General features: G+C 34.7%; 1 protein-coding gene and 1 pseudogene across 2 annotated transcripts; one reads left to right on the top strand and one right to left on the bottom strand.

The window, feature by feature from the left end:
- Nucleotides 1-1,005: 1,005 nt before the first annotated feature.
- On the bottom strand, nucleotides 1,006-8,952 carry LOC306887836 (dihydropyrimidinase-like; annotated as a pseudogene). The gene is made up of 7 exons: nucleotides 8,896-8,952; nucleotides 7,959-8,123; nucleotides 5,355-5,537; nucleotides 5,045-5,186; nucleotides 4,535-4,677; nucleotides 1,194-1,385; nucleotides 1,006-1,080 (listed from the first exon to the last, which is right to left on the bottom strand). The product of its transcript is annotated as a dihydropyrimidinase-like (transcript).
- A 1,020-nt stretch (nucleotides 8,953-9,972) lies between these two features.
- Nucleotides 9,973-11,648, top strand: LOC306886871 (uncharacterized protein). The gene is made up of 5 exons (XM_079444218.1): nucleotides 9,973-10,100; nucleotides 10,321-10,431; nucleotides 10,508-10,651; nucleotides 10,806-10,919; nucleotides 11,036-11,648. Exons 1-5 carry the CDS (start codon nucleotides 10,052-10,054, stop codon nucleotides 11,242-11,244), a joined length of 627 nt encoding a protein of 208 aa, XP_079300344.1. The 5' UTR covers nucleotides 9,973-10,051; the 3' UTR covers nucleotides 11,245-11,648.
- Nucleotides 11,649-16,632: the final 4,984 nt, after the last annotated feature.

Raw genomic sequence — 16,632 nt, 5'->3', positions numbered from 1 at the left:
TGTTTGTGATGGCCTAGTGATCAGTACATAGGGGGCAAGTGAATAATAGGCTATGGGGCCCTAGTGATCAATTTGTGCTGTATGGACCAAGGAGCCCTAGTGGTCATTGCACACTTGTTTGTGACCAGGGCCAAGACTTTAATTTTACTCTTCAGGGGTTAACAGACTCAGATTGAGGTGGAAATCATTGAGCAATGAGCATATGCATACGTTTTAAACCTGTATCCTATATAATACAAAGCATGTAGACATCCGTTCAAAAGTGTAAGATTTTTTTAATGATTTTGAAAGACTTTCTGCTCACCAAGGCTCTATTTATTTGATCGCATATACACTAAAAACAGTACTATTGTGAAATATTATTACAGTTTAAAATAACTATTTTCTATTTTAATATATTTTGCATAATTTATTCTTTTGATAGTAGAGTTGAATTTTCAAGAAACATTTCTTATGAGCAATGGTGTAAACAGTTAATACTTACTTGTATATATATGTACATAGCATTTATTTGAAATATATATCTTTTGTAATATATGTCTTTCATGTCACTTTTTATTAATTACTGCATCCTAGCTGAATAAAAGTAGTTTTTCTCATGGAAAAATTCATGTCTTCTCAGAGTCTGATCATGATCATATAAAAATGTATCAAAACATTTTGTAGCTAAAAAAAATGTTTTTGACAATATGGCATTTTTGGGGGAGATTCAAAACAAAACAGGAGAATATCAGAATTGATCATTGTTTATCACTAATGCATAAATGGTCCTTCCGTCATTCCTTGCAGCACCATTTTTTTCACTGTAGATGAGTGTACAGATTTTTGGGTTCTTCAGAGCAGTGCAATGGTTTCTAAGTTCTTTACAGAACTAAAAAGTTCTTTGTGAAGCTTGAAATGTTTCTTCTATGGCACAGCCCTTTTTTGGTTATAATGGGGGCTTTTAAGAGTATACTGCAAATTCATCTTATAAAACATCCTTATAAAACATGTTTCTTCCATGATTCAGGATCTTTTCGAGGTTATGGATATTATTTCTCCAGTGTATGGTTCCCTGCACACAGCACAGGGCTTTCCAACCTAAAAAAAAACCAAGACAGTATCATTAACCTCAGTTCCTATAACACACAATGATCACATTTCAAAATTTTAGAGGATGCTGGGCAGCAGACCAGAGGCCGATCTTGTCTTACCTTTTCCCGCTGATTAATTATTTTATACACAAATTCAGAAAAGGGCTTCCGTGGGATGTATTGTCCCATTCCCGGTTTTGTGAACAATTGCCCGTTTTCATAAACCACCTTCCCCCTGGAGATTGTGACCACTGGAAGCCCTCAAAAATGTTATAGTCCACAGCCTGGTGGTGAGTCTTTGCTGAGATCACCCTAAAAACAACATAAGGTTATACAAGATTATGCAAATGGACTTACTAACTTAAATTTATAAAGTAAATTATTAAGTTGGTGTATAAATAAATAAATGTATTATAATAAAAATATTAAAATGAATATAGTATTATTAGCATGTACTGTAGGCTAATTTCCCAGCCCTAATCGTAATATGTGACCCTGGACCACAAAATTAGTCTTAAGTCGCTGGAGTATATTTGTAGCGATAGCCAAAAATACATTGTATGGGTCAAAATTTGTGATTTTTCTTTTATGGCAAAAATCATTAGGATATTAAGTGAAGATCATGTTCCATGAAGATATTTTGTAAATTTCCTACTGTAAATATATCAAAAGTTAATTTTTGATTAGTAATATGCATTGTCAAGAACTTCATTTGGACAACTTTAAAGGCGATGTTTTCAATATATTGATTTTTTTTGCACCCTCAGATTCCAGATATTCGAATAGTTGTATCTCGGGCCAAATATTCTCCTATTATAACAAACTATACACTAATGGAAAGCTTATTTATTCAGCTTTCAGATGATGTATAAATCTCAATTTCGAAAAATTGACCCTTATGACTGGTTTTGTGGAGCATATATTTAAAACAAATGACTTTAATAAATCAGCAGAAGAACCTTTGAGCCCATTTACAGTGTGTAAAATGGCAAACTACAGTTTTTCAGCCCAAATCTGTTGTTTCCCATATTCAGCTTATTTTTTTAAACCATTCTATTGCTGTATCAGCACAGTTCAAAGAATGAGCTCTGAGTGGCCATCTGTCTCCAGCACTGAGACAAACCAGCAAAAACAAGAGTTTTCCAATTAACATGACAGCTTTCATCTTAAAAAGCTAATTTAGAGAGAAAGTCAAAGTTATGGATTCCATTAACTGACATTGTACAAAGGATATTAATTTTAATACTGTATTCAGCTTGACTAAGAACTTGCCTGTACATAAGTTTCATGATTTATTATGAATAAAAATTGCATACCTTGTGCACTATACCATTTCATGCATTTCATGCCTTTTATTGTTGCATCTATTTTGCTGTGAAAGACAATAAATATTCCAGCATTTCAAAATGATGAATGCTACAGTCCCAGAATTGAGGGTAAAGGTTGTACTTGAAATATATTGCCTAAAATATTGCAAACTCATTCTTATCTTCTGACAGCTTTTTTTCCCCTGACAGTTTCTCTTTTACAGTTAAGTTTTAATTTGTTAGGTTGCTTGCAGAAAAACACAGACTCCTTGGTTTGTAAAATGATTATAAAGCTGACCACACATTCTAGATTGCTGTATGAACTTCGGTAAAGCTGAAATATGTAACATTTTCGGTGTTAAAATACTTTCTAAATATCACAGGTTGTCTTAAAAACTCTTAATTTTCTCGAAAACTATGAACACTGTGTGAAGCTATGAAAATGTCTTTATTTTAATTTTTTTTAACAGTCTGTGCTTTGGCTTTGTACATCAGTGGCTGACAAGGGACATGTTCGGAATGCCATTTTTAAAACAATCATTATTTATGCAGTTTTGAAGTTAGAAATCACATTGTTTAGCTGGTGGATTATTTAGCTGGCTGGACTGTATTAATATTAATAATTGTAATAACTTATTGAACAGTGGTGTTTTGGTGCCTTGGAAAAGGCTAACCCTTACAGGCGGTAAAATCATAACACTTAATTGTAATAATTATCTGAAGGATGGATAATCATGCAATTTCACAGTTGAATTAAATGTTAGGAGGTACAATTAAGCTTTAAATCTAAACTTAAAGTGTAGGTTTATGCAAGTATCGTGGACAACTGTCTTGCTTTCCATTATTTTCCACTAAGAACATACATCAAGTTGACCCTAATTATCTAATATGGACCCAGAAACGTCACCGGTCTCTTATTAGCACGTCTTACACAAGCATTCAGTTCTTATTAATGCAACGCTGCTATGCGCAAAATTTCAGCACATTGCTCCTCGCTGCTTAACTCACATCAGCGATTGGTTATTTGCCTAGAGGGAGCTAGCCCAGATTCAAGGGGAAAAGGAGCAGCAACGTGGCCCAATTACATAAGACCCATGGCCGTCTGCTGTTTCCGTCCTCTCCTCTCATGCGTGAGCTTTACAAACGACGTGTTTGAGCAGGAAGAACGCTTCAGTTTCTCCATTTATGGTCACGTCCTTGCAGCCAATCCACTGTATTAATGCTTTGTCATGGCAACATCTGCCTCAGTACTTCTAGCACCTATAGAACCTATATGACCAGATTCATGTAAAAACATGCTTAACATCCCAGGTATTTGAACCTACAGACATTACATTTCAAAGCGGTTTTAGCTTTTAAAGCAAACTTTGCAGATTTATTTTACTATTTATGTCAGGTCCAAATATGTGACTTAGGAGGACCCTCCAAAAACTGTATATGGATTTCATTTTTAAAATATGTCAAGTAGATTGGCTCATTTCAGTTGAATATCAAAAACATAGCAATTAAAGTGATGTAAAAAGCTCAAAAACACTGCTGACTTGTTCAATTCCAAATAAAGTCAAGCACTCATGAAATGAAGATATGTAAAAGTTGAAGCCCATGAAATGAGAAGGCTGGATTTTGAATTATACAGTCAAAACTTTATGCCACATTATTGTGTAACAATAAGGCTTTGATTTTGAAAATGTCATGTTAAGTATCATGCAGAATGATTTTGTTTAAAGACAATGCGTATAAAATATTTTTACAGAAATGCATAAGATACCTTGAGATTTTCCTATGGGTTTTTATGATGTGGTTTTTAAATTTACAAGTAAAATGAGGTCTGCGGTACATCTAAACTGACAATACTTGGATGTTTTTGCACTACAATGTAAAGTACATATTGAAAATGCAGCTTGCGAAGCAGTTTTTTACATGTTGGTAATAAGTAACAACATGTGTGCAGTTTACATTGTACCACAAAATGTCCCAGTCTCGTCAAGTTATGTTTACCACGGACCTTATTTTTTAATTGAAATTGTGAATTGTGAATTCAATTCACATTGAATGTCTGGCTGTTAGGTATGTCTGCACATTGAAAAAGGGCTCATTATTCATCAGAGCATGTAAATGAGGTCACATGTATTTTTCTAGGCTGCTGTGAGTTACCTGGTGGCTTTTGGGTCCCATATGACCAGGTCTGCATCAGAGCCTTTAGCAATTCTCCCTTTTCGAGGATAAAGGTTGAAGAATTTTGCTGCGTTAGTACTGGTGACAGCTACAAACTGGTTTTCGTCCATTTTTCCGCTGTGCTGGGGAAAATAAAAACACAAATTGTGAGTTATTTTTGTGATCGCTTTACCTCACACCCAAGAATGAGAAAGTTAAAGGTCAGCACAACATTAGATAGATAGATAGATAGATAGATAGACAGACAGACAGACAGACAGACAGACAGACAGACAGACAGACAGACAGACAGACAGACAGACAGACAGACAGATAGATAGATAGATAGATAGATAGATAGATAGATAGATAGATAGATAGATAGATAGATAGATAGATAGATAGATAGATAGATAGATAGATAGATAGATAGAGACAGTATCTAGTATCTGACTTTATTTATGCTATTGATATGTTTCAGTAAATAATTCTGTTATTACTGGCACTGACCACTCCCTTTTCCCATATAACAGACATCCTATCTTCAACACCATTGACTCCATTTGGGATTTTGGTGAAGTCGTCTTTCCCAAGGGCTTTCTGGCACACTGAGAATGTGCAGTTATCTGTTCCTGTCACGCTTAGATCATCACTGTAAGATAATGCACATCATCATCTCATTAAGGATGTTTTAATATTCTTTTTTATTTATTTTTTTATCTTGCATGCATGACCTTTTGTATTCTATAGAAGAAAAGAAAGTCTTGCGAGTTTGAATGTAAATGTAAGTAAATTATGAAATCATGAAAGTTCCACATACTTGGCCAGCAGATCCATCAGATATCCAGGGGTACTGGAGTCTGGTCTCAAAGGTGGGCCCATGACAAAACCAGCAGCATGAGCCCAATCCTTATGCCAATAGTTAGTGCCGTCTGTGCCCAGTCCAGCTGCGATGGGCTCTGACGAGAAAGAATCAGTGTGATTGATAAGGGATCATAACCAGCTAACCTCAGTCCAAACTTTATAAAATCAACATTAAATGATGCTCATCCCCCATTTTAAATCTACAATCTTACCAATTTTTTGAGTGAAACAGTGTTAATGATAAGGGATAAGGGATAAAATTTGAATTTGAATTTGAAATGTAGGATGAGACTTGTATTTTATTGTAGACTACTGTTCAAAAGCTTAGGGTAAGATTTATTTAGTTAGTTAGCTAGGTAGGTATTTTTGAAATAAATGTAATACTTTTATTCAGCAAGGATGCATTATATTAATCAAAAGTGACAGCAAAGTTAATAATGTTACAAAACATTCCTATTTCAAATAAATGCTGTTTTTTTGTTTTTACTTTTTGTTAATCAAAGAATCCTGAAAAATATGTTTCTACAAAAATATTAAACAGCACAATTTTTTTCAACATTGATAATAAGAAATGTTTCTTCAAAATAAAAAACCAAATCAGCACATTAGGATCATGTAACACTGAAAACTAACACTGAGTAATGGTTGCTCATAATTCATGCTTCACAGGAATAAATTATATTTTAAAATGTATTAAATTTAATATATATATATATATATATGTTTTTAATATTTCATTAATATTATCTATTTTCATCAAGGAAATGCAGCCTTGGTGAGCATAAGAGACTTCTTTTCAAAAACAATGAAAAATCTTACAGACCAAACTTTTAAATGGTAGATAAGCTGGATAAGTCGTTTCAAAGAAGTAAATTATTATTTTTATTTGGAATAGCATGCCCTAATAAAGTGTTAATAGAAAGACCAAAACATATATTACAACCCGGATTCTGGAAATGTTTGGACATTTTTTAAATTTGAATAAAATGAAAAATCACATGAGCCAACATTTTATTCACAATAGAACACAGAGAACATAACAAATGTTTAAACTGAGAAATTGTACACTTATCCACTAAATGAGCTCTGCCTGCTACAGGTCTCAAAAAAGTTTTCACGGGGCAACAAAGGGCTGAAAAAGCAAGAAATTTTGAAAATATTCAGCTGGGAGAACATCTAGCAACTAATTAAGTTAATTGACATCAGGTCTGTAACATGATTAGCTATAAAAGGGATGTCTTAGAGAGGCAAAATCTCTCAGAAGTAATGATGGACAGAGGCTCTCCGATCTGTGAAAAAGTACGTAAAAAAAAAAAAATGTTCCTCAGCGTCAAATTGCAAAGGCTTTGCAAATCTCATCATCTACAGTGCATAACATCATCAAAACATTCAGAGAAACTGGAGAAATATCTGTGCGTAAGGGACAAGGCCGAAGACCTTTGTTGGATGCCCGTGGTCTTCGGGCCCTCAGATGACACTGCATCACTCATTGGCATGATTCTGTCACTGGCATTACTAAATGGGCCCAGGAATACTTCCAGAAACCACTGTCAGTAAACACAATCCGCCGTGCCATCTACAGATGCCAACTAAATCTCTATCACGCAAAAAGGAAGCATATGTGAACGTGGTCCAGAAGCGCCGTTGTGTCCTGTGGGCCAAGGCTCATTTAAAATGGACTGTTTCAAAGTGGAAAAGTGTTCTATGGTCAGATGAATCAAGATTTGGCATTCTTGTTGAAAATCATGGACGCCGTGTCCTCCTGGCTAAAGAGGAGGGAGATCTTCCAGCGTGTTATCAGCGTTCACTTCAAAAGCCTGCATCTCTGATGGTATGGGGGTGCATAAGTGCATACGGTATGGGCATCTTACATGTTTTGGAAGGCACTATAACATATGCTCCAGACGACGTGTATCTCAGCAGGACAATGCAAAAACACATACTGCAGCTTTTACAACAGCATGGCTTCATAGCAGATGAGTCTGGGTGCTGAATTGGCCTGCCTGCAGTCCAGATCTTTCACCTATAGAAAACATTTGGTGCATCATTAAACAAAATATATTAGGCAAGAATGGGACCAAATTCCAACACCAAAACTCCAGAAAAACATAACCTCGATGCCCTGACGTCTTCAAACCGTTTTGAAAAGAGGAGATGCTACACCATGGTAAACATGCCCCCGTCCCTATTTTGAGACCTGTAGCAGGCATCAAATTTGAAATGAGCTCATTTTGTGCATAAAATTGTAAAATTTCTCAGTTTAAACATTTATGTTATCTGTTCTATTGTGAATAAAATATTGGCTCATGTGATTTGAAATAATTTTAGTTTTCATTTTATTCAAATTTTAAAAACGTCCCAACATTTCCAGAATTCGGGTTGTAAAAATGTCATGTTGACTCTAAAGCTTCCAGATTGCACTGATCTTAGGGATCAGTCACACAACAAACAAAACTCATGATTTGCACAAGAAACCTCATGAGAAAACATCAAATCCAGGTCTGTACGTTTGCTGTGAATAATAATCTTGTTTTATCCCAGCTCACCCACCATTTCATACCTTCGCTGCAGATTTGCTCATGACGTGCACTACATAGAGCGGGCAGTTAGCAGCATGGGCAATAGTGATGGCGCGCTGTGTGGCATCTGCCTCCACTTCCTCCGGACGACACATCTCATGGCCCTCAGGACCTGTGATGCCCAGAGAGAGCATACGCTTTGCACCCTGTGTGGGAATATTCACAAAAAATGTAATCTATACGTGCTCTGAGAGACAGCCATCAATTTTACTGTATTTAAGCAGACTACATCAGCATAAAATTCTTCAGCTTTAGCAACTATAATATATAGATTCTGAATAATATATAGCATTTCTGAAGGAAACGGCAGTGCTTGCAAAGCAGAAAAAGAATAGTATATATTTATATTTTCTGAAGAAAACAGAAGGAGTGATGCTTGCCTTGCAAAACTCACTGCCACAATGCTAAGGTTTTTGTTCTTGGTTGCCAGGGCATTTATATGTGGTTACTAAGGTGTTCTGGGTGTTTTAATGTGCTCTTGTGTTGTTATCTGGCTCTAGTGTCATAGGTGGTCGCCAAGGCATTGCTATGTGGTGGCTAAGATGTTCTGAATGTCTTTAGTGCTTTCTTATATACTGTAGTTGTTAAGGTGTCTTAGTGGTTGCCAGGTGCTCTGAGTTGTTTTTAGTGCATTCATATGTGGTTACTAGGATTTTACTAGGAAGTGGTTGCTATGCTAATGTTTTGGGTTGTTACTAGGTTGTTGCTTACTGGAACACTCCAAGAGAGCTCAATTTCAATACCATGTCATTCAATGTAAGGGGGCATTTACACAACACTGTTTTGAACAAAAAACGAAAAATGTTGGGCCTCTCTCTGTGTCAACCTCTTCTGGTGCTGTTTGGAATGTAAAACCCAATTTAATAGGTTAATTAATTTGCATTTGGATAATTAGTGAAGGCAGGTGTTACAGTTTACTAGAGGCTTAAAAACCCTTAACTCATTTATGTATGTGCTGCCCTCCAGTGGAATCATATTTCACGTTTGCAATTCTCATGTGATTTCTAAGAATGTCAGGATGGCAAAATTGTAAAATGTCTCAGTTTAAACATTTATGTTATCTGTTCTATTGTGAATAAAATATTGGCTTTCAGTTAATGTAAACATTCTTTATAAATTGCCTAAATATGTACTTTTAGTGGCATATCATAAACCGCTCCAATGAACTAACATGACACATTTGGCTTTCTAGGGCTTTTTTTCTACATATTGGGCAATCTACCATCTAAAAATAAAATGCGCTCATGTTATAAAAATAGCTGGTTATTATTAGTCTCTTAACACAATCACATGAAAAATAATTTGACACTTTTATGGCCTATATGTTTTTAGTCATGACTCGTGGTTAAATGTCCCTCCCTCAGATGGCGCCATTTACCCATTTTTGTGTGATAAAAGTGACAGAGAAAGGCTATGAAATATTTACAGCGATCTGAAATATAGTCTGTCGCTGCAGCTCAGACTCAGAGGAACTTGAATCCCAAATGAATCTTCTTCTCCGACATAGCAGTCGATATCTTGATACTTGCAAGCTGTAATGAAGATATCTCAGAATCATTTTAAGAGAAATTATGCAAAATATGAATAATCAATGATTATGTTTCTGGTACAGTGTCGTTGATATGAGCTGCACTGCATCCTTGTAGGAACAATAAAGTGCTTGATTGAACATCTTACTTTCAGTTGTTTTAAAAGGCAAATTTGCCTCGGTATGCTTCAGATCATCCTTCAAGCTGAACGTGCACAAAAGGTCAAATGCTGCAATCAAACTAGGGATGCTGATCTATGATAGGCCTAGGGTGTGTTTCTTGATGTTCTGATGTTGGAGTCATGATAACCTGTCATGACCAGTTTCAGCAATGCATTTGAATATTCTGTTTTTTCTTCCTCTTCTTCCAAATGTGTCTAATTTGAATTGCAAAAATATTGAATAAATAACTTAGATTTGCCTTAGATTTCAGCATAATTATACTCCTGCCTACCTAGCTACAATTTGGAACAGATATAATTCAAAAAGCACAGTATACCCCTGGAAATCAGACACTGATTTTGGTGTTCTTCGGATCTTCCAGCCATGAAACTGTTCATCACTCTGGTTCTCTTCATTGTTTCTTTCTCCACAGGTATGCTATGATTGAGTTATTTATCTATTTATGTTTACCAGTCAACATTTCATGATGCTTATATATACACTGTTGTTGTTATTCTATATTTATGAACAAAACTTATTAACATTAATAGGATGCAATTTTATTATTTGATTTCATTTAAAATGTCAATTAAAGTTAACTGATACATGAATGTATTTTATGTGTTTTATATGACATTCTCTTTATATTTCAGTGCTTGCACTGAGATGTTACCAGTGCAAATACAAATACAGTTCATCCGAAGAATGCAAACAAAATCTAACTAAATGTCCTCTGCAGTGTGGCTCTGTCACCATATACAGCAGTAAGCATTTGAAGTTGAAGAGTATTTTTATTTATTTTTACACAATCTTCATATAGTTTTTTATTTGTCTATGTAGATGGCGGTACATTATATAGCAGTAAGAAGAACTGCACAGATCCTGCCTTGTGTGTTATTGACAGCACACATTTTGGACAAAACAAAACAGTCTTTAATCCCCAATGCTGTGACACTGACCTCTGCAACATTGAAGAGGCACCAGGTACATAGATATATGAGAACAGACATTTTACAATGCTTGTGTTCCATCTTTTATTTTTGTAGTGTGCAAATTTATTATAAATTTAATTTTGATTAGTCTCTGCATTGCACTAACTACTACACTTTTTCATTCTTTCTTATCATAATATGTGTAGCAATGCCACGATATTCCAATGGGATGATGTGTTACTCTTGTGACTTATTTAGTAGAGACTGCTCAAAAATTGTGACTTGTTCAGGTGGTGAGAACAAGTGCTTCAGTATAAAAGGTGATTATACAGTCTCCATTCAAAATGTTCTACCTATATGAACAGAACTGCTTGTTAACTTATTTTTTTTTCTGTCATGTATACCATAACAATCTAGTTTTTTTCCCCTTTCCTAGAAAGTATAACTGGCATAAAAACGAAAGGATGTGGGAACGACATTATCTGTGAGAATAATGCATTAAATACTCTGGGGTCTATTGCTGGTGTTCAGACGACATGCTGTCCGGGAATTCTGTGTAACAGCGGTCAGTGCTTGAAACAGAGTCTCTTCCTGATGCTGGTGCCGCTTCTTTCTCTCTTTTCCCTGTTGTTTTCGGTTCTCTAGAATTTTCTTTGTGCTTTATAAACATTTTTTTTTGTAGTAAATGAAATATGTTTCTATATAATCATGAATCATGATGGTGCTACTTTTTTTTACTTTCTCTCTACTGGTTTTGGTAAAGGAAAACATTCTTGGTTAATTGAAGATCATTCTTTGTTTATTTATTCAAAACTTATGATGTATTTTATTCATGAGGGGGTAGATAGGATACGCAATTACTTCAATTATCTGTCATTTTTATTTGTTATGTCTCCACCAGCTAGCTGTCCACATTGGATTTGACAAAATGACCTAAATATGAAAATCCACTATAAAATTTTTTATAAATTAATTATACAATTTAAACAAAGAGTGAAATAAAGCATTTTGAAACCATTAAAACTGTTTCATTGAATAGCCAAACATTGAAACAGCGAGTGTCATTGCATTTTTTTTCTCTCATTTGTTTCACATAACAACTGTTTTTTTTTCCCAAACGTGACCCTGGACCGCAAAAGCAGTCATAAGTAGGGTATATTTGTAGCGATATCCAAAAATACATTGTATGGGTCAAAATTATCCTTTTTTCTTTTATGCCAAAAATCATTTGATAAATTAAGTAAAGATCATGTTTCATTTTGTAAATTTCCTACCATAAATATATTAAAACTTCATTTTGATTAGTAATATGCATCGCTAAGGACTTCATTTGGACAACTTTAAAGGCAATTTTCTCAGTGTTTAGATTTTTTGCACCCTCAGATTCCAGATGTTCAAATACTTGTACTTTCAGATTATGTATAAATCTCAATTTGGAAAAAATTGACCCTTATGGCTGGTTTTGTGGTCCAGGGTCACAAATGTTAATGTACTTGGTTCTTAAGGAGACATCGTTAGGGTCAATGAAAAGCATGCTTGAAATGAGATGTGCTCGAAACAAAGACAAATCAATGCAAATATCATTTGTGACAGACTACTTTCACTACACAAATTGTATAGGCTGATAGCATAAAGACTCGATTCATTACCAATCCGACCAATCAGAATCAGTACTCAAATGATGCAATGTCCTTTGCTTGGGCCTGAGACTGAAGAAGAAGGCGCAAGGCATTTTTCTAACCATTCAGGCAAATCAACAACATATTAGTGCATCATCAAAGCTGCTTTTTGTTAAGACAACAGGTGAACATAAACTTAATATTGACCTATTAATCAAGGGTCTGACTACAAACGAGATTGAATAGCAGTGTAATTTTATAAATTCATCTTCACACAGGTGAGTGCTAGATGGAATAGCGCCCTGCGTTCAGGTAAAAATGAGTATAATTAATTGTAAAACAATTTAATTGTATAATTAAAAGTCATTGATCAGTGATGTATTGGGTGTACATGGTGGGGTGTCAACTTGTCAAAATAGGTTTTAAATGAAAAGGACATAAATGATAACCATTGTTTGTTTTATATTATTTATTTGTGTATTTTATTATATTTTTGTGAATTAGTTAAATATGTAGTAATAAAAAAAAAAGAAATTGATGTTTTTTCGCATTAGTAATTCGTGCAGCACATAGCCAACATCACTAAAAGATATGACTAATAATGATTTCCATATTTAAAATGTGTTTCTTTAATATTCCATTCAATGCATTAAGACATAAATGCATAGTAAGTAAGACCCAGGTACAGTTTTTCTCATGCTCAATCCAGAAATTCTTCACATACTCTACTCATGTTATAGTTATAGCACCAAAAAGTTGTGCTGCTGCTGTTGTTGTGCTTATTAGTTCATTTGCATTGGCAACATTGTTTTTTATTTGCAGTGATTTGACGGAGTGTATGAATAATGACTATGATGATTTATTTTGTTGTTGGTTCCGTTGGGTCTTTTTGTTGTTGCACAAGAATATCCTCAGAGCTGTGAATTGCATCAGCCGGTTCAAGGAAAGTCTTTTCACTGTCACAGCATCTTGCGCAGCTTACTTTGTCTTTGCTGCGTTAAAAAATAGAAAACTGACATGCACGAGAGACACAAAGATGCATGTGCTGGAAAGATAAGCAAGCCTTTAGGGTTTATAAAGTACCTAACCTCTCTCTGTCTCTCTCTTTATCTTTATTTTTTCTCTCACTCATTTTCTCCCTCGCACACATACACACGCTGAACAATTCTGCATGCCTTAAGAGGATTTACAGGGTGATTTGAAGTGTAATCAGAGTATGAAATATTAAGAAAGCCAGGGCATCTACACTGTGCCTCTGCAGACGGGGATAAGAATTTACTTTTGCTCATCAAGTCTGGGAGAGTTCAGAAAGTGTTGTTTGTTTATCGAAGCACTTGCGTTCGTATAACATGATCATCAGCTGCCAGACTCCACTGACGCCTCTGCCGCTAAGAAAGTATCTTTCATATTTTGACCATAGCATGCACTGTAAAAAATGAGCGTCGTTTAAGCCTCTTAAGCTCTAATAAATCTAATACATCTAACAGGACATTTAATGTAATTTTACTGTGAATTACTGTAATTTGTCATCTTATATGAAAAACTGTAAAGACATTCCCAGTAATACCTGTTTGACACTAAACATTTGATTTCTTTTTTCCTTACGATTTATTTACAGTAGCGTTTGATGTAACATTGTTACACGTTGTTAAATATTTTTTTCCAGTTTTAGTTATTTTAGTACATCATGTTAAGAAACAAAAAGTTATTATTTTATTTTATTAACATTTATTTTATTTCAAGTAACCTAATTTTATGGTGTCAGTTTTAAATATAATAACCTTGGTGCATGACACTTGTGCACCTTCAGTATAATTACCACAGCTTGTGGAAAAGCCTAATTTTACTACCATATTTTGTTTATGGTAAAGATCTGGCAACCACAACAACTTTTTTTTTTTTTTGGCTGTGTCATACTACTCTTACTATTTTCATATATTATGCTGCTGGATAGAGTAAGATATAGTGATTGAAATAATGATTTTCAATTAAACACTATGAATACATTTAGTAGTATTAATATTAATAATATTAATATATTATATTAATATTATAGAAGCAGGTACATTAACATTTGTGACCCTGGATCACAAAACCAGCCATAAAGGTCAATTTTTCCAAATTAGTAATATTAGTAATTAAAAGCAGTATCCAGTAAATTCAGTGAATCGCAATAATACAGTAAATCCCATAGAATCCTGGCAAACCTGAACTTTACTGATATGAAATAACACTTTTATGGAATAATAAAGAAAAATATACATTTTTGCTTTTAAACCTTCCAATACTCTGTGTTATCGTACATACCCCCCCCCCCCACCCCCCCCCCCCACCCCCACCCCCCACACACACACACACCTTTTTAACAAACTGAGGGACAGTTAAACATTATTTTCTGTGTCTGTCTGACATGAAACGCTGTTTATAAATCATTTTACTTTCATAATCTGTTTTGTGAAAAAAAAAAAAAAAAAAAAAAAAGCTATTAGGGCGGAGTTTGATTTTATGTATCAGGAACTGATTGAATTGTAAGAAACGGGCATTATATAGGTCTTCAACCCTGTTCCTGGGGACACACTATCCTGAAGAGTTTAGCTACAACCCTAATCAAACACACCTGAAGCAGCCAATCAAGCTCCTCAAGACTGCTTGAAAATTGCAGGCAGGTGTGCTGAAGCCGGTTGGAAGTAAACTTTCCTGGAGAGTGGGTCCCCAGGAGCAGGGTTGAAGTGTAGCAGAATACCAGTTGGTTGGTTGAAAAAATAAGTCCTGAAAAGCTGAAAAGGAAGGTGAAGCAAGTTATATTTTGATAAAACAAAGGCATTTTTCACAATAAAACCAGGAATATGCATTAAGAAATTTTGATTTTATGTTGACTTTAATTGTGATTAACTCAGAATACTTCTTACTAGTGTGAATACATGCATGAATGCCAGCAGATGGCAATATTTATCTGTATTACAGAGGATTGAGAGAGAAAGGCTCAATCAGAACCATCCTAAATTACACAAAAGACTCAAATGACAAAAAAATTCAAATCTGATTTTAATGGTACAATTGCTATTTTAGATATAACCCATTTTCCGGTGTTAATACATGAGCAAGTGAAAAATAAGCTTCTATGAGTAGCTCTTTATTTGCAGAGGAAAATATGCATGGTTCAATATCTTTCTAACAGCAATTTTATTTTCATTGGATCTTCATTGCTGGGTTTGTAGAGTAAATCACAACAACACAGCATGGATTTCTGTGCCGCGGTATAGATTGAAGCATGTTTGTGCTGTAAAGTGTCTCGAATGTCTCTGGGTTTGAATGTGTCACAAAGTGGCATGTCAAGCACCAGGTGCAGAGACTCAGAGAATGTAAAGCTTCCAACAATGGGAGGCGGAAAATGTGAAGGGGAACAATTAAATTACGCCTTGCATGAAGTTTGCTTTTCATTTTGTGAGGCAAATTTAGTGCCATGCTTAATCATTATGCTGTCGAACACGATTTGCAAAAATATTCAAGAGCTTTGCGTGCCTCACTGCCCTTTCTGTATTGAAAAATAATGGGGCTCTATCCAATTAAAAACTGCATTTAAATCAAGAAAGTATTACATGCTCTTTAACAGTATCTCTCTGCTGAAGCTTTTCAGATGCTGACTGTATGCACAAGAAGGACTCCAACAGACCTGTGTTTCTCTCAGGGTGTGTTATTGTGCTGAATTTTGTTTTATGATTGAGAACCATGCTACGGGGATCTTTATAATGAAATATATTTTCTCTGGCACTTGCACCGGTGACTTTTATAGCAGTGGTTTTCGACTGGTTTTACTTCAGGACCCAGATTTTACTTATGTTTATAATTATGAACAAAAATCAAACATTTATCATTTTTCGGAACTGCATAGGCTGAATGAAATTTTCAAAATTAATAACATAGCATGGATTAAATGCAATAATTTATTATTTTCATCTAGATTTCTTTTGAATTTCAATGATTCACTACACAAAGCATGGTGGTTGCAATGGAACCCCTTTCTTTATGTGATCTGGGTAATATATATTTTTTTATTTTATTAACCTGCATAGTTTTATTCATGGTTTTCGAGAATTATGAAATGCCACACAACCTGTTCATGCAGCTTTTACAGTGACAGATGAAATTGCTTCAAAATAGAGTTTGATTGGATGCACAGCCTCTGACGTCAACAACGTCAAATATTATGGGAAGATATGGGAAGCATTTTTCTCTTCCTTTTTAAACATTTTGCAATTAAAACTATATAACATATATGGTTAATTGCATTTTAGCATTTGCATTTTAGCATTTGTTTTCCAGAGCAGACCTATAAATTATGCGAACCACTGCTTTACAGTTTATGCAGCACATTTAACGTAATGCTATATTGATTGTACTATACAGAAAAAAA

This window comes from Barbus barbus (genome assembly GCF_936440315.1).
Source record: "Barbus barbus genome assembly, chromosome: 21".
NCBI lineage: Eukaryota > Metazoa > Chordata > Actinopteri > Cypriniformes > Cyprinidae > Barbus > Barbus barbus.
The sequence above is the reverse complement of the archived record's forward strand: the minus strand, read 5'-3'. Positions and strand labels throughout refer to the sequence as shown.

Bases quoted from the DNA above. Each gene is read 5' to 3' on its own strand.
- LOC306886871 (XM_079444218.1), top strand. From the start codon at position 10,052: ATGAAACTGTTCATCACTCTGGTTCTCTTCATTGTTTCTTTCTCCACA. The intron at 10,652-10,805 runs GTACATAGATAT...TAATATGTGTAG, and splicing joins CAACATTGAAGAGGCACCAG to CAATGCCACGATATTCCAAT. The intron at 10,920-11,035 runs GTGATTATACAG...CCCCTTTCCTAG, and splicing joins CAAGTGCTTCAGTATAAAAG to AAAGTATAACTGGCATAAAA.